Source organism: Indicator indicator, chromosome 15, assembly GCF_027791375.1.
Source record: "Indicator indicator isolate 239-I01 chromosome 15, UM_Iind_1.1, whole genome shotgun sequence".
Lineage (NCBI taxonomy): Eukaryota > Metazoa > Chordata > Aves > Piciformes > Indicatoridae > Indicator > Indicator indicator.
Genome location: NC_072024.1, coordinates 11,220,112 through 11,237,901, shown reverse-complemented (window position 1 = coordinate 11,237,901; position 17,790 = coordinate 11,220,112). Strand labels below are relative to the sequence as shown.

The 17,790-nt window shown below is 43.7% G+C and overlaps 1 protein-coding gene and 1 long non-coding RNA gene across 2 annotated transcripts; one reads left to right on the top strand and one right to left on the bottom strand.

The window, feature by feature from the left end:
* Nucleotides 1–3,434: 3,434 nt before the first annotated feature.
* On the bottom strand, nt 3,435–7,813 carry LOC128971859 (uncharacterized). The gene is made up of 4 exons (XR_008489246.1): nt 7,760–7,813; nt 7,625–7,680; nt 5,163–5,250; nt 3,435–3,743 (listed from the first exon to the last, which is right to left on the bottom strand). It is a non-coding gene; the product is annotated as an uncharacterized LOC128971859 (long non-coding RNA).
* Nucleotides 7,814–9,979: 2,166 nt separating this feature from the next.
* Nucleotides 9,980–12,953, top strand: CCDC51 (coiled-coil domain containing 51). Its single transcript, XM_054387383.1, has 3 exons — nt 9,980–10,297; nt 10,594–10,758; nt 12,139–12,953. Exons 1-3 carry the CDS (start codon nt 9,980–9,982, stop codon nt 12,913–12,915), a joined length of 1,260 nt encoding a protein of 419 aa, XP_054243358.1. The 3' UTR covers nt 12,916–12,953.
* The last annotated feature ends 4,837 nt before the right edge of the window (nt 12,954–17,790 follow it).

Below are 17,790 nucleotides of genomic sequence, written 5' to 3'. Positions count from 1 at the left end.
TTTCTTGCAGTGCCTCTAGCTGTTGAACTTGTACATAGAAACTGATGTTAAATGTTGTAACGTTTCATAAAGAACTATTTGGTTGCCCACAGAGTAAGCAAGGCAAAAGCTAATTGCTAAGCTAGAGTTACTTGCAAAGACTTTACTACTTTAGGGTACCAGACTACTTTGAGTAACCATCCTCAGAATCCACCACCAGATTTCACTGCTGTGCCTTGGTATGGAGATCACCACCTTTGTTTTCATGTTTAAGCAGTACAGGAACATGTGAGATCAACAGAAGTGAATTAATAGTGACTGTCGTGTTTAATCTTAACTAATTGGGGCAGCGTAATGGTTGTTACAGCATTAGCAGAGGAAATAAAGAACCTCATTCAGTCTGGGAATGCTTTGGTGAAATGATTTAACTTGTGTACGTGAGGGAATGGTAAGTTTGAACTTCAGTCAATCATACCCTTTGATGGATTTCTCTGTAAAGCATATTTACATCTATTCTGCTGCTATTTTAATCATTGACCTTAATTTTCTACTTCCTGCTGGACTTTGGTTTTCTGTGCCCTTCAGACTGTGGCTAAATGTATGCATACATTTTCTAGGAGCTATATCGACTTTGCATTAGTTAAACACTGAGCTGGGGCTGCACTAAGGAATGAAATGCCATATCTTACATAGCATTATGTTAAAAAGATATGATCAAAGTGTTCCTTTGTTTGGCTTTATTTCCATAGTCATACTAAACACAGGAGGACTCTTGGCCAAAAAGGCTGTTCAGTGTCTACATTAAACTAAAGCCCATTGAGAACAGCTCTCCCACAGTAGCAATCTGTCACTTTGCCATTTGGTCCCCTTCCCTTTTGTCTTGACTTTTGGCTGAAACACTTTTGCATATTCTCCCATGCTGCAGACCACACATTTCTATTCAATCTATTTCACTCTTGCTTCATTCAGACCACCTCAAGTTAGCTTTATGTGGCAATCTCATTTCACATAGTAATTCCTGGGGCAAACAATTGCTTATTGATACACTGCCAGAGTTACACTAGCTCATATTCTGCCCCAATCTAGAAGATATTGTCTCTCATTCTGCCTTCTCATTTTGAACAACCGCTCGTAAGTTGCCTACTTTGGCACTACTGGAACTTGAGTGTGCACTTGGACTACATTGGTAAGGATCTGTCACCATCACTATACAATTGGTGTAAGTGAAGTAAAGCAAGCTTCTATTTTCACTCTGAGCATGCAAAATTGTGGGCACACTGTATCTATGGCTGCATTTCGTGTGTTGGAACTGAGGTACCAGTTCCTGGTTCTTGGGCAATGTCTCTAAGGCAGCTTTGTCCTGCATGCTTCTGATACACAAGCTATCTTTGTCCAAAATGCAAAAAGCACTCAAGCATGCTTGAATTTCAAGCTTCACCTACAGTGTCTGGCTTGCAGGACTCAATCCGATCTCCAGAGAAATACCTTTAGAAAATTCTGTCACCAATAGCTGCTTTTTACCCCCATGGAGGGCAGCGGGGATCACAATCTGTGAGCTATGAACATGTCAGCTAAGGCTGCTACAAGGGGTAAAATATCTGGCTGCAAGTCTGCAATTTTAGAGGTGGATACTGTATCAATCATGTTGTTCTTCTTAACTGTTCTAAATGCAAGTGACTCTTCCAGTACTTCAGTGTCTAGGAGGCCTGGTGCCTCATTAAAGCTGGAGCGATGCTGTGCCACAAAAATACCAGGGACTGCAATCCTTAACAAATTCCACGCCAAAATGTTTCCAATATCTGATCTAGTACTGACCTCCAAGGCCTTGTCCACTGATGTTCATGAACACCTCTCACACACTATGCCAAGAGCAAACACACCCTGCAGGAGAGAAAGGTCTGGAAGCCTGGCTCCTCAGTTCTAAGGAACATGAAGCCCGGTATCACAAGATGTGGTCTGCAGACAAGAGTCTCTCTTGCTGCGCTACCCGTTGGGGAGAGGGCTCCCGGTGGTAGGTCCAAGCAGCGCCCAGAATGCGAGGGCTCAGTTTCAGGGATGGTTGGGGTCTGAGGGGTGGCATGTTCGAGGGGTGCCCGGGGCCCGAGGCGCGCTCTCCCGCCCTCAAACACCGGCAGGCGGCGGCAACCTCTCGGCAAAACGCGCACGCGCCAGAGGCGCGCGCACGCGAACGGGCTCAGCCGGCACGGCCCCGGGCCGGCACGGCCCCGGGACACCGGCGGCGGTAGCCCCGCGGTCTCTCCGCAGAATCGCAGTGCGGTGGCACCGCTGAGCCAGCGAGAACTAGAGACGCGACGCGCGGGAGAGGGAATCCGCTCCCGAGGCGCGGCACGGCCGGCAAGAGCGGTGCGCAGGCCGCGCGCCTGCATTAAGACGACGTGAGGCAAGACCTCCGCGCGCGCGCCCACGATCCGCCCACGTGCGCCAGCGGCCTCAGGGCCTCGGTGCGAGCGTGGGGCGCACGCGCGCCTCCACCAGCCGCAGCATCGGCGGGCGCGGACTCGGCGGCTGCAGCGCGCGTGTGCCAATCTCCCATGCAGAGCAGCCGCGCCGCCGCACGGGGGCGACACAGCCCCGACCCGGCTGCGAGGCACCTGCCCTTCCAGCCCTGCTGAAACGGGGCCGCGTTCCGAGAGGACGAAGAATGGTTATGTCTGCCGAGTAACAACCACCCTCAGGACGCAACGCCCCCCCGACATAGCTTTTCAACAAGAAAATCCTCAGAGCAGCACCGTATGTAGTGACAACAAACATCCCCGGTCCCCTCTTTATAAGTCCAGAATGTGTCTTCAGATTTACCATGTAGCTCCCCACAGGTGCCATCCAAGTGCTTCATTGTTTACTGAAGCAATCCCCTGCTCACGACCAGTATCTGCCTTTCCCACCGAAGTGAGCAACCTTGTACCCCAACATTACCATTTACTTGGGTAAGAAGTGCTCTACATCAATTTCCCCCCCCCCCCCCCCTTAACTCCTACCCCAGGAACATCATACTCCTCCTGTGAAGTTTCTATACCCACTGCTGTTTATTCTAAAATTCAAGATACAGGCCCATAAGCACTATTTTCCTCTTCCCCCAAAAGGTGTTCCTGTGACCACAAAGGAGGTGGGATACCAGTGCACAGAAGTTCAAGGAAAACAGAGTGTAGGTGACTATTGGTAGGACAAAGGCAAGTGTGGGTTCAGCAGCCACTGGGTCTATAGGTCACAGCACCAGTGTACTTAAGCAGCAATATGAAAAGGAGTGTTGACTCTGAGATAACTACTTTGCTGGAGATGGAACCCTTTGTTTAGAGAAAACTTTCAGCTCTCGGGTGAGCATGCACTGATATAACCACATCTGGCACAACTGCAGCTAAACCTAAGCCTCCAGATTAAAACTCTGCAAATTTCAACACTCAAGCCCCAACTGCTGTTGTCAAAAGAGAGAAGTTCAAATTTATTCTCACAAATGCTAACAAACCAGCAGATGCACTCAGGATGAATAAGGTGGTCTTCTGTAAAAGTTTCATTTCCAGTACAAAACAGTAATGCCATTTCAAAAACAAAACCTACAGGTAAAGAGAAAATATCACATCTTAACAAAAAAGATTTATTCTGACTAAACAAAATGTACAATGTTTCCCAATTGGTGCTGAGTGTTCGTGACTCTCTGAAGTCTGCAGATCCATTGAGTAACTCAATCACTTCTTACATTGCAGTTTCACCAAACTACTTTTTGCCAGATTTCTTTATTCCACCACTGGCTGCCAAAAGAAACAACACAACTGGTTAGACAACTGTTACAGAGCTTAGTTTACAAGTTTAGTTCCTCATAAAGTCAAATCCCCACTAGACTGCCTGTAAAGCTCATATTCCCACTGGTGAATTCTTTTTGCATGCGTTACTCCTACAGGTTTGTGATCTCACATCATTTACTTCCAATGAATAAATTACTTTATATTAGAAACCAAGTTTCTCCTGGAACCAAATATGGCCCATAAATCTAAAACAGAAGTAAGTATTTCAGTAATTCCTGTGTTCCTCTGTGTACACCCTCCATGGCTTATTTCTTATACAGAAGTATCATCTGGTCAAGTCAAATTCAAGGCTGAAGGAATAAAATAATTGGTATCCTCACAGCAACCAGAGTCACCATCTGGAATCAAAGCTCTACAGAAGCAGGTACTGTAATTATGAGAATTCCAGTTCTCTGGAATTATCTGTTCTCTGCAGTCTCTACTACTGAAGAGATTAAATCAGTGTGAAAGAACACAACATACTAACACAGCAATGAGCATGGCATTTTTTGTAACTGCAGGGGTTTACATCATGTGTCATGTATGAGTAGAGAAAAGGAAAAAAATAGCAAGAGAGGCTGCAAGGGCTAATGGTCAACAACAGACTTTGCACTGCAGTATGATTCTAACAGTACTGCCTTGCTGAGGCTCAGGAATAGTCTAGCCCTCCCACAATAACATAATAAGCACTATCTGCTTTGGCAGCCACTGGACAAGGACCAGGCAACTAGAAAAATGGCAGGAAAAGACTATGAAGAAAATGGCAGGACAGGACTACAAAGAAATGAAGTGCCTGAAGGAGTACAAGTTTAGGATGGCAAGGACACTGAAGAGAGGCTCAGTGAATTGTTTTGCACTGAAGACATTCCAAGTCCCACATGGCACATTTTTTGTACACCAAAAAAAAAAAAAAATCAGAGGAGCTATATCAGTTTGGAATAAATGAGAAATATCCCAAGTCAGTGGGACTGGATGGCATTCCCTCCAAGAGCACTGACAAGCTCTAATATGAAAATGCGACACTACTGGCTAACATTTAAAACTCTGCATTGCAGCCACCATGTCAGAGGACTGACAGACTGTCAGCACAGCTACCAGATACAGAGAGAGGTTCTGTAAAGAACCAGGAAACTATAAACCAGCAAGTCTGACCTTCAACTCTGAGAACATAACAGTCTGTAATAAAGACGATAACGAGAGTCTTCAGAAAGTTAACAGGACCTCTGCAAATGGTAAACCCTTCCTCACTGACTTGCTGGAACTCTGAGATTAAGTGTATGGATAAAGGGAATCCGTATTTTCAAACAGCATCTGCCAGAATTCTGTAGCAAAGTTTGTTAGCCAGCAAGCCCTCTGTTTTTCCTGGCAGTATGGCACCTCACTTACCCAGGGGCCCTTTTCCAGCAGCCTTTGCTTTCATCTCCTCAAGTTTCTTTTGCTCCTCCTTCTGCTTTTGTTTAAATGCCAGATCTGTCTAAAGAAAAGAACAACAGTGTTTGTTAACATCTCCTTCCCCCAAAAAATTCAAAAGCAACTGACAAGCAATGAGAAACAAAATTGCTGCTTTAACAGCAATAAAAACCTCACCAAACTGATCCAAGATGGCTGAATACCACTAAACATGCAAGATCTTGCAGAACTATGACAGTTTTTGTACTGTATCAGAATGCAGTGACCAAAATTTAACTTTGTACATTTGACCTTTCTGAAATTCAGCCTGTATCATCTCCTGTGGCATAACCTCGTTCTGCCCTCTGAATGATAAAAGTCTACACTAAAACCATTCATTCATTTGCCATCAGTGATACTGGGTGCCTAGCACACAAGTGCTGTCTAGCAATAAAACTTGGATGATAAGAAAAAAAAAAAGGTTGCTTTTACTTAAAAACACATTCATTTCCAAAAAATCCTTCCACACATATACCACTATTTTTGCCAAGTCCAATCCGTTTGTATTAACTCCAACAAATCCAATGAGACTGTTGGTAAATTGTGGCACAGGCTGTTGCACACGCCCTGCTAAGACCACCTCCAGAGAGCTCAGGCATATTCTGTCCCTTATAGACACATTCTTAACAGACATCAAGGCTGAAAGGGTCCACAGGCCTTGGCACTCAAGATTTGGGGCACCTTGATTGAGGACCTTGACAACTGGGACTTCATAGATTATTCACCAACCCAGGCCATGGCTCTATAATCTTTCTACCTGGAAAACCTTTCTCTTCTTTAAGCTAAGGCTTCCCTTGCTGCAATCTAAGCCTATTACTTCCCCTAACTACCCCACTCAGAACAGAATATTCTGTTTCTCTCTACATATTTTTCACTGTTTGTTTTGGGTTTGTTTTTTTTCTGCAGACTAGTGGGTCTTATTAAATCAATCCCTCCCATCTATCCACTTCTGTTTTTTTCTTGCAGTGCACTGCTTGCAGTATTGAAGTGCTGAGAGGAAAGAGAAATATTATTACATTATGCTTGACACGTAAGATTTTATTTGTACATCTTGTATGATTTTCTTCTTCTGCAACACCTGATTTTGTAGGTTGACATTCAGTGTATGACCCAAGTATCAAATCATTTCAGGTGGAAGAGTTTAACCTGGAGTTGGGCCATTTATTCTCCTTGGATTTTGTAGGTCTTACCAAATAAGAGGACTTAGCATACATGATTAATGAAATCAAACGTTTTTTTTCCAGCTTTCTCCAATTGGTTAAGATTACTTTGACCACTAATCTCTTCTGACAGTCTGTGGCCCCTTCGAATTTGTTTTCTACAAAGAGAATATGCTGCACTGTCAGTCAGTCAGCCAGCCACCCAACTAATCAAAGCATTACTAATAACCAGCACTAATCAAAGCATTACTTAAAACTTTGATCAAATACAAAATTTTGCAAACCCCCACTCAATATATCCCTTCAGTCAGACACTGAACTGTCAGTGACTGCCTTCAGTATGTGTCACTCCAGCAAGTTGCACACTTGCCTCCCATCACCTTCGGAGGACCAGCTCCTGCCTTGTGTTTGAGAACATGGCATGAGCTCGCCTCAAGATCCCTTATCTATATCCCCTATATCTACAGGTATTCCCCTCTTTTACAGGGCACTGCCCTGCCACGGAACAGAATTGGTTGGACTAAAATCTGTACTGGCTGTTAATTTTCACATGAGTATGACTTGGATCCTTATACACACTTCATTGGTTCCACCATCTCTCCAACAATGCAGCTGATTTAGAAAGCTATGTTGTGGGGGGTTTCCCCCTTTTCCCAAGACCCATCATACTTGCCTTTTTCCAATCACCAGTGCCTCACCCATACTCCACCACCCTCAGAAGCAACAGCTTCTGAGCCTTTACATTTCAGTATCTCGCACACGAGATCCACCAGTACATAATTTACTTAAACTACTCGACAGTCCTCCACTTTTGTCTCTCGGCTCTGTGAGGGCGTTAATTTGCAAGACCTCCTATGACAGACCGCTGCTTTGGCGAAAACATCCCAGCCTGCTCCGTGACACCAGATCCTCCCTTACGCAGCACTGCTCCATCTACCGTGAACAGAGACAGGCTGTCGGCACAAAAAAACCCTGGAAAACCGAGGCCGCGGAAGGCAACACCTCCGGGTCCTCTGTGGCCGTGAGTTTTACCGTCAAAACGACGCCTAGTGAAACGTGACGTTTCACACGACGTGTATTGCCGTGGAGAGCTGAGCCGAGGCTACTATGAAGGCGAGAAGCACCCCTACCACAAACGGGGCCGTAGCTCAGGCGAGAGCGGAGCCAGCCTGCTGCCGCTGGCCTGGTGCCTCTGGCCCGGTGCCGCAACCGCTCCCCGGGGCTCGCCCGCCGCCCTACCTCGTCCAGGTCCTTCGACTGCTTTTTCGGCTGCTTCAGCGGTTTCTTCTTACCGCCTGCAAAGACAGAGGAGACAGTGAGGCTCAGAGCGGAAGAGAGGGACAAGCGGCGCCGGGGACCCAGGCTCAGCCTTACCTTCTCGGCCCGACATGGTGCCCGCGCCGCTCCGTTTCGTTCCGCCGCCCCTCGCCCGAGAGCGCGCGCACAAGCGGGCCCGCGCCCTGGGCTGCTGCTTCCGCCTGGCCCCGCGCGGCCGCCGTAGTGCTTCCGCTGCCGCTTCTGAGTCACGCGCCGGGCCGGGCCGCGGGCACGTAGGAAGTGCCGCTCGGGTTGGGTGACCGTGGCAGGGACTGGCAGCCCCGGTGGGCCCCTCGGCCCGGCCTAGCCCGTTCTCTGCCGCACACACTGCTCCGGGCTGCACTTGACGCTGGCGGCGTCGGGCGCGGCCTAGGCGGGGGCTGTAGCAGGGAGCCCCCCACGGCGGTCCGCTCTTCCCACCGGTTGCCTGCTATGGCTGAGGTGAGACCGATGCTGCTGCGCGGGCCTGTGTGTGACTACCAGAGACGATAGCCGTCTCGTCGTGCTGCCCGTAGGATGCTGGGAGCGTAGGCTTGTAGACCTGCGTGCGGCGAGAGGGAAGGGGTTGGTCATGTGGAAAAAACAGACTTTTATCCCCTCAGGCATGAGAGGTATAGCTGTGGGGTGTGGTGGCGTGTCGGAAACTCTAGCTTTACATTTGGGAAGTGACAAAAATGCTGCGAAGACAGGACCCATAAAGGCAAGTCTTACCACCAGTTCAGTGTGGGTAGTAACAGGGATGTAAACTCTTTGAAAAAATATTTGTGCCAATGACTGCAAACAGACAAACCTTACTTTCGTACAAGAGGTTTTAAGAGGTAGACAAGAATTGTTATCTTAGATGAAACGTTCATAACTGCCTTAGGTCCTATTAGCTCAAACTGTGGTTGCTTTCTTCATACTCTGTCTATTCATACAAAAATCTCAACTTTTCTCTTACTGTCTCAATAGCCTGCAGATTTGGTAAAACTCTTCATGTGGTGGTACAACTAAAAGAGAAATCCTGCAGATAAAGTTCAGCTGAGGTTTTAGTATGTGGCCTGCAATGTAGACAGGTGTTGTAACAGTAAATATATGAGTGATGCTGTAAGGAGAATGAACTTGTTTCATTTATGTGTTCTTGTGGTTTTGCTCTACCGTAATAGTGTATATATAAAACAACTATTGAGATTTTGGTGTTTTGTGTTCTTACTGTTTGTTAGAAATACTTAAAAGGGAATGAACCTGTGGCATTCAGAATCAGCAACCAGCTAAATTGTCTTCCAGTGGGAAAAATCCTTTCCTGTGAGGATGCCTTTATTTGCACGTATTTGATTTCATTAAACTGCCTAAATTTAACATGGAAAACTTTTAATTTATTTTTTTAATCTATGCAGCAACTATCAAGCTTTCATAATAGTCCATGATTTTATATTACATTAGTCAAAACCTAATATAGTTGTAATCAGACTTCCTATAAACCCCTATTTGCTAGTTTTCTTGGAGTTTTTTAGAGCAATACCCTCAGTAGAAAATTAAGATCTTATTCACAAATCAGTGAACCATAACTAGCAGTCTGCTTTTGCAGTGTAAGCAGGGATTTTAAGCTTATTTTAAAATGAATCCCAGCTGTGTGTTCACTATGTGATATTTTTCTGGTTTTGTAGCTCTTATACTTCAGTTTTGTAGGCAATCTCTTGGGAATACTCCTTGTGTTTGTTTCAGCACTGCTGTGTTTTCTCTTTGTGCTTAATGTTTTTGTCATTTTATTCATCAATGTTTCATATATCTATGGAGTGCAAGATAAAAGGAATGATCAAGCCCTGCTTTTTTCACATAGAGATATCCCCCTGCCCCATCTTTTTTCCTTTTCTTTTGCAGAATTGTTGGTACTTGTGACATGATACAGCAAACTCAACTGTGAATGCACAAGGCACAATTTCATATGGCAATCACTTCTGTGCTGAAGCATTAAAGTACTCTGAAGCTACTCTTCCTGGTACTCGATCTGCACATGGTCACTGTTCATGCAGTGAGCAAATTAGTAAACAAGAAGCATGGTGGAAGCACTTCCTAACAACAGGAAAGCAGGAATCTGTGGCAGAACTGCACTCTGTTGAAAATTGTGGAAAGGTGTCTAGGTAAGTGATGGTGTAAAATTAGAGATGGTTTAACCATTCTTGAATTATACTCATTTTGGTACACATGCAGTTTTAAGAAGTATTGGTCAGCCATGCTTCAATAACTTTTCCTTCTTCATCCTTGTAGCACTTCTATTCAGTGCACTTTCATCAAGACATGGGGCCAATGAAATATAAGTCAAGTGTGTCCTCAATGTCCTGTAGTCTGCAATATCACCATTCCTTGATAAAGTGGAGTCCAAAAATGAATGTACACATAGTGCGGACGTACTGCTCATCAGCACCTAAGAGGCCTGAAGCCAAGTCTGCAGTAGAAATGGCCACAGCTCTTTTTCATCGTCTGACAGAAGCTGGGACTGTTATGGGAAAAAACTCACTTCAGAAAATGTCTGCTACGTGCAAAAGCTGGTGGGACAGATACGAAGAGTTTGTTGGAATTAATGAAGTTCGAGAGGCTCAGGGAAAAGTGACAGAGGTAAACGTGGACATAATGTGGAAATTTTAAAATTGTTAGTTAAGCTACATGGAGGATAAACGTTGGTTGTGAGGCAAAAAGGATCCTCCAAGGAGAATTGTGTCAGTTTTTTCTGCTCTGTCTTTGTAGATACTATAAGTGTGCTTTGGCCTGTGCATGTTAGTAGCTATAATGTATCCCATAGATTGAAATGGAATGTGATTTGTTTTGTTGGTTGGTTTTCTCCAAATTCATATGTTACTGATTTGGATCTGCCTGGTAGCAAGTCTCTTAAAAAAAAATACTCTTCTTTTCAGGCTGAAAATGTCTTTATGATAGCTCGAGGGATAGTACGAGAGGCTCGTGAAAGTGTGGAAGCCCAGCAGATTAAACTGAAGGAAATTCGGGACCGCTTAGACAGAGTCTCTCGGGATGACACCCAGTATTTAGAACTGGCTACTCTGGAGCATAGGTTGCTGCAGGTAATTTGTTGGTGCTTCAACACTGGCAAAAGAAATGAAAATTCATGTGCTTTGTTTCCATCACTAGTGATTGTTCTTGTAGATGCAATGCAGTTTTGAAGTACTGTTATTCGGGTTAATTTCTTGTGGTACTTGTTTTAGTTAGTTATTAACAATGCTTTGATCTGCTGTGCAAATTGTATACGGTAATGCCAATATGAGGTAGCATTAGAGAAGAATTTAGAGAAGAAAGGTGAAGATAGTGGCCCTAGAAAATCAATTCTTGTGGTGACTTGTATGTGAGTAGTCGACAAAAAGCTGGGATTCAATGAATTAACCTTCCCTGTGAAGAGTGAAACTCCTTTCTGGTTACTAATCCATGAACACTTTCCCAGCTGCCTTTTGTATGGCTGTGGCACCCAGGAAATTCAGTAAAGCTTTTGTCACCAGCAGCAAGGCTACTCTGTGAGAGAGGCTAAGCAAGATGATGAGCTTGACCACAGTGCAGGCTGGGGCAGCAGCCTTGTAACAGCACCTCTGTGGGATGAGCCAAGCAGAACTGGAGACAGGAATGTGTATAAACAGTCCATCAATCAGAGATAAAAACAAGGGAGCAAAGTCAATCCAGGAAATACAGAAGAAAGTGTAGGAACAGCAGGAATTAGGCCTGGAAGCAGGTACACCTATGGCAAAGCTCAGGCAAGGAGTGGGTACCAATGCCTGAGCTTAAACTGAGCTGGATCAAGAGGTGGAGCATCATGGAAGAACTAGACAGCTGCAGTCATCTAAACAAGGGATCAGGTGTCTGTTGAGTAGAGCTCAGGTCTACTCAAGGCAGAACTCAGGTAACCACTGTCCATAAGATGGTGATGTCATCTTACAGAAGAAATACAGGCTTGGAAGAATGAGAATATTCGTGCAAGATGCAGGGAGAAAGGGAAGATATTTGTCTGTGAGCAGGGTAAGAAAGAGAATGCAGAGGAGTAAGAAGCTTGTGTTCATGAGATGAATCTATGTGAGACATCCTTTCCAGCCCTATTGTCACTCCCACTTAAGGGATTTAGAACTGGAAGAAGTAAGCAGGGCTGAAAAAGTGATCGTTACAGGAAGAGAAGGACTTTTCCCATTCATGTCCCTTTTCTGCCATCAGTATGCAACAGTTTCTTGTGTAGAGCATCTTCAGCTGTAATTTCTGATGACCTTTTCCATTTCTCAGCTTTGACTTAAAAAGATGTCTCTTTGACTTAAGCAGGGTTAATAAGGAAAACCCCACATTCAGAGGAAAATTTCTGAAACAGTACTAATGGCTGTAATGCACTGGGGTTTGGATGTTTTGTTTTTTTAGTAGAAACTTTATAGCTTTGTGTTATACCTTCTACTTCAAATGACTATTTCTTGCAGGAAGAGAAGAGGTACCGAGCTGCATACTTAAATGCAGAAGAATCTGAGAGAGAAAAATTTGCTCTCTTCTCTGCAGCTGTAAGAGAAAGCCATGAAAAAGAGCGGACAAGAGCTGAAAAAACAAAGAACTGGTCTATTATTGGTTCTGTCCTGGGAGCCATTATAGGTGTTCTTGGTTCCACCTATGTTAATCGAGTAAGGCTGCAAGAGCTGAAAGTTTTGGTGCTTGAAGCACAGAAGGCCCCAATAAATTTACAAGAAGCCATCAAGGAACAGGCCTCCAGCTATTACTTACAGCAAAAGGATCTCAGTGATGTCATAGCAGACCTGAAAAATGTGCTCCAAACAAGGACGTCACAGGAAGCAAAAGGTGGTGCTTTGTTAACTAGAGAAGACAAGAATACCTCCATGAAAATAGATTCTCTTTTAATTCCTTTAAATGAACAGCTGAACTACACTAAACAAGTCAGTTCATGTCTTGGAAGTTTACAGCAACAGTTGAGCAGTCTGCAGGAGAGCATAGTGCAAGCTATTGCTGAAGTGCAGGCTGTTAAAGCTGCGGTCCATTCTAGACCTGTGGAAAGAGTGACACCAAGGTCATCAGCAGAGGGTAAGAGCCAGGCCTCTGCCATGAGAGATGTCCTTTTAGAATTGTGTGATACTGAGCAGAGACTGGAAACACAAATCAAGAGAAATTCTATTTACAGCACCGCTGTGACGTGTGCTGTGTTTGCTATTACTCTGCCAGTACTCTACATGATCCTTAAAGGAAACTGAGCTATAATTAATTGCCACAATTCACTAGATTAATAAAAGTCAACTTGCACTCTGAGCACTTGGAGTACAAGTCCAAATGAAGTTGTGTTAGTGTTTCTCCTTATGCTTTCTCTTGAGTACCTGGAAAACTGGAAAAGACTTAATCCATCTACTGCTGCAGGCTCCATGTTAGCAGTCTTTGCCATGCATTGTGGTTTTTAGCTCCTCAAGCAACGGAAATTCCATGTTTTTTGTCTGTTATTTCATCCACTGCTTCTGTCTTTTACTGTCTAGTCTTGTGTGTCTTGCCAGCCAGTGACTTTCACTCTGGAGCTGTATTCCTGAGTGAATTCTGTTCAAATGGTTTTTTAATCTGTCATTTACCTAAGTGTCTCACATGTAATCCTTTAGAATTTTGTTCCTGATTTCTTCGCAGTTTTGCAGTTTGCCCATACACAAAATACAAGGAGTCATTTTACCAAGCAGGTAGAAATACTTGCCCTGAAGTTTTTGGTTTAGTTTTTTTTTTAATTCTAGATACAATGCAGTGACTTGTTACACACGATGAACAGCCAGGGCTGTGTAAATAAGGAGGATTGAAGTCACCATCATACAATGTTGCCTTACAGCCAGGTGATGCATTTAGAATACATTTAAGTTAGATTGCTAATTTTTCCATAGGGCAATTTTATCACAAAGTATCCAAAAGCATTTCTGGAGCTTTAGCTATTTGTTACCAATAGCTCCATGTCCTTAAAGGCTTGCAGGCAGGGAAAGAGAAAGGGTTCAGATACAGAGAAGTATTCAGTATGATGATGTTTATTCTGCAGGTGCAAGCCAATGGTTCTTTCTCCACAGACTCATTAACCTGTCATTCCTTAGGTATTTTGTGGTTTTAGTAATGATCTATGGAGCAATCACTTTCTTATCCTCCTTGGTATCTCCTTGGAACTTCCTTCAGTTTTTATTCTTTTTTTGATTTTGTCATGTCTGGAAATTGAAATGCTACTCTACAGCAGGGGCTTTCAAGCTGGTACATTAATGGTAATAATGTTATGCAAACTACTCCAAAAGAAGATTTGGGAAAAAGTGAAAGGGCCAGGTACCTGTTTTTCCTGGGAGGATGAAGAATGGCTGAATGAAGTAAAAGGCTTATCAATATCTGTGTGTGGCCTCACATGCAGTTGTTGGTATTGCTGTGATAAGAAATAGTGTTCTCCCTGATGCAATAGCAGTGGATGAGCAAATCAGATGTGGGACTCTTGCTCTGTGAGCACTTCTGTGGAACCTTTGCAGAGAAAGGAGTGACAAGCTCACCTCACACTGTAATGCCTTTGTGTAAGCATTTCAAAATTACTAAGTTGTGCCTAGTATAGTCAGCTATGGTGGGGTGTTTTCTGTCAGCTCTAATTCCCTTTGCCCAGTAGCCATATTTAAAAAGTTCTAAGTTTGGATGATAAGCTTTTAAGACTGTAAGATCTTTGGGATAGGGACATTTGCCCTATGAGACATCAACTTCATTTGGTATCATTACATGGTATTATAACATGACTGAATAAACAAACTATACTGGAAAAGATCTGTGATGGTTCACTGCCTGTAAGAGAGATGAAATATGCACCAAGTGGTAGCTGTGTCAAGAAGTACACTTACAGATCAGTACAGTGTTTCAAATCTCTAGTATGTCATTTTCTCATTTCATAAGTATTTTTACAGGTTATAGGTCTTGCAGGAGCTTGATGAGATTGAGGCAAGTGTGTAATTAAAGGGGAAGGGATGGTACAATAATTCTGTTTGCAATTTGCCAGCACGAGTCAATGAGAATTTTGTTCTGCTGTTTTCCCTGCTCGGTTTAACTACATACAGTTAGGCCTCGTTGTTATTGTGTAAGTGGCTGAATTTTTAGATACTCATCATCACTGAGAAGTGTGTGGCCTTTATGTGTGAGCATGGCTTTTAGATGCTGCATGGTAGGCAGATAAACTTGAAAGTCAAGGCAGCACTCGCTGAATTGTGCTTGGTGGCATCAAAAATGAGTAGAGTTCCAAGGCTAAACTTGCATACAATAAAGAGAACACAAACCCAAGGGTTGTTCACTGCTTTAAAGAGATCTGCTTTTCAGCCACTTAAAGAAGGTATGAGAGTAGATAGCTTTACCATCACGTAGAGTCTTGGGAAGAAAAACTCCCTCAGTGAGATCAGAAGCAAATAAATCTGTGATAGCTGGAATGTGTAGCTACGTATCAAGGTGAAAATAATGGGATCCCAGCCTTGGTAGGGAGTTTGGAAGATCCAGAAAAGATTCTATGTGCAGCATCCCGCAGCTGGCAGAACTCACTGCTAAAAGTGATTACTGTTACTTCTCTTGTTTCTGCCCTTCCTTGCTAAATCGTCCTATGTAAAGTGACAGCAGAATAATTTCAATTAGGGGGAAAAGCCTCGTAATTAACTCTGTCTATATAACAATTAGGAGGGCAGCTTTGTGCATTCCTTGGATCCTGGATTAATCATCGCTCCATTGTGGGAAGGATCTAAACATGTAGTTTGGTGCTGTGCCCTTTGTGTACCCCAGAGCTAGAAGGTGTGGCTGCAACAGTAGCAGCTGTGCCCGAGCTAGCTGAAGGCAGTTTCCAGGGAGCCACTCTAACATAGCTGTGAGCATAATCTACTCGGTGCTTCACGCTAGATCTTTGCCATGGTAACACAGGCAGCAAATGCACAGGTTTGAACAAAAGCAGCACAGCATTGATCCAAGCACTCAGGTACCTCTGCAGTGATGACAGTGATGTACACAACACCCAGTGACATCTCTGTGCCAGTTTCCTGATGACTCAGCTGTGGCTAAATGACTGGTTCATTGCCTGTGCTCTTCTGGGTTATTTTATTTTAAAAAGAGTGTTCTTTGCCTGCCTATGCATTATTATCAAAGTTTATAATAGATAGCTGAGATCTCCTTTTAGGATGAGGTCTCTCAGATGAAGCTTTCCTCAATAAGAAAGTTGTTCTTGCTGCGGCCTCTTGACACTTACGTTCTTGCTCTTTCTGTGAGCCAAGCTCTCTCTGGGCGGGATGGCTCATCAGCCAGGAGCTGTAGTGGCTGCAGTAGTTCATGTAGGGCTAGGGAGGCCAGGGAGAAACCTACACATTGTGTGTAGGTCAGAGAAAAGGCAGCACTGATCCAAGTTAATTCCACTGTCAGTCAAGACACAGAAAGTTAAAGAGGGTACAGTGCAAGCAACAGGAAGCCCTTTGATAGACATTGACTATAGAAAAATGGGTGGCAGTGGCCTGGGTTTGGCCCTTGCTATGCTATTTTGAGTTCTTACTGTGCTGTGAGAAACCACTAGTAACTCAAAAGCAAACAGCTTGGTGGCTATGGAAATGAGGTCACTGCAGGCTTCTAACAGTAGGTGCATTCTGAGGAGAAAAGTTGCCATTCCTTCCACTCATGAAAGGAATAGCAAATGTTGCTTATGAAGACAGGACAAAAGCAATTGTACTTAGTGTCACAAGCAGGATTTCTATAATTATTTATTAACACTTGGGTTTTGAATGTTCCAGCATTCTGAGATCTTGGTTGGAAGTTGCAGATACTCGTTGATTTTATTGTAACTGTGTCTGGAAAAGACAGTTTCTTTCACATAATACCTTCTAAAAACAAATTCTTCCCTCTGTTTGGAGCTGAGGAGTGGCAGAGATGTCCTGTTTACTGCAGAAACAGGACTGAGATTTGCAGTAGGAATGAGGTTCATGAGCTAGGAAAAGAGAGACAATGCTGGATTTGTCCATAATGTGTTTAGAGCTGTATTTTATTGCCAGATTTTTGCCAGCAAGTTAAACTCTTGACCTTCTCATAAAGCAGAGAAATGCTATTTCTAGTGTTTGGCAATCAGTGGATAATGTAAGGAAGTGTGTGCTGAAATACAGGGAAAATCAATGGGGCCACAATTTGTGCTTCTAGGGAGAATTGAGCCTTTGGGTAATTAGAGTTGTGGCAAGATTTGGGAGTTTCCATCATGGGAAGTTTTTAAGAAGGGTTTAGATAAATATCATTTGGTTTGTTACAGATAGGGACAGATCCTGTCTGGGACAAGAAGGATTTGGTCAAGAGTTTTTACACTTTTCTGTTCTAAGACCTGGACTTTTTTTTTTTTTTCCCCTCCTGTAATAAAGTGGTAGGGCATATGGATAATTTAATGCCCTGATCTCACTAGTACAGGTTATCCTATAGAGCAAGTTATGGCCAGTTATAGTAGAACAAGAAAGTATTGTGCTAATAGCTCATTTTGCTATGGGGCATGTGGGATTAGGCACCAGGAGAGAGGGAGAGTGCACAGTTGCACAGCTGCAGTGAGCCATGACCCTAGAAGTATTGCCTTAGTTGTTATTTTTTTCAGCATCAAATTTGTAAAGTGATTTCTTGACCAATTTTGAAATACTAGGCAAGGAGGATTTTTAAAGACTGCTTTTATTAGAAATTTGCACACTTCTGTTGGGAGCCATTGAATGGCTGCAGCCTGCACTGTCCTTTCTGTGAGTTTGCCTGAAGCAAGCTAGCCCATTAAAGATTGCTGTGTTTAAATACTGGCTATCACATGTGCTGAGCAACTTCCCTGTGCTTCAAGAGTTGTTTAAAAAGAACCCAACACAGCATCTGTACCAACACATGATCTGATCACCCAACTCTCTCTGTTAGTTTGATGCATGTAACCTACTTCATCAGACCCCTCCAATTCTTGGTCTTCATGGAGGCGATTGTTGCAGTCTGTGTGGCTAGAGACATCACCTGTCACACTGGAAAACTTGTTCATGGTGACATTGGACATGCTGAGTGTAGCTGCTTAGGCCACAGAGCTCTAAGATAAAACACAGAGTTCTAAGATAAAGGGATAGTCA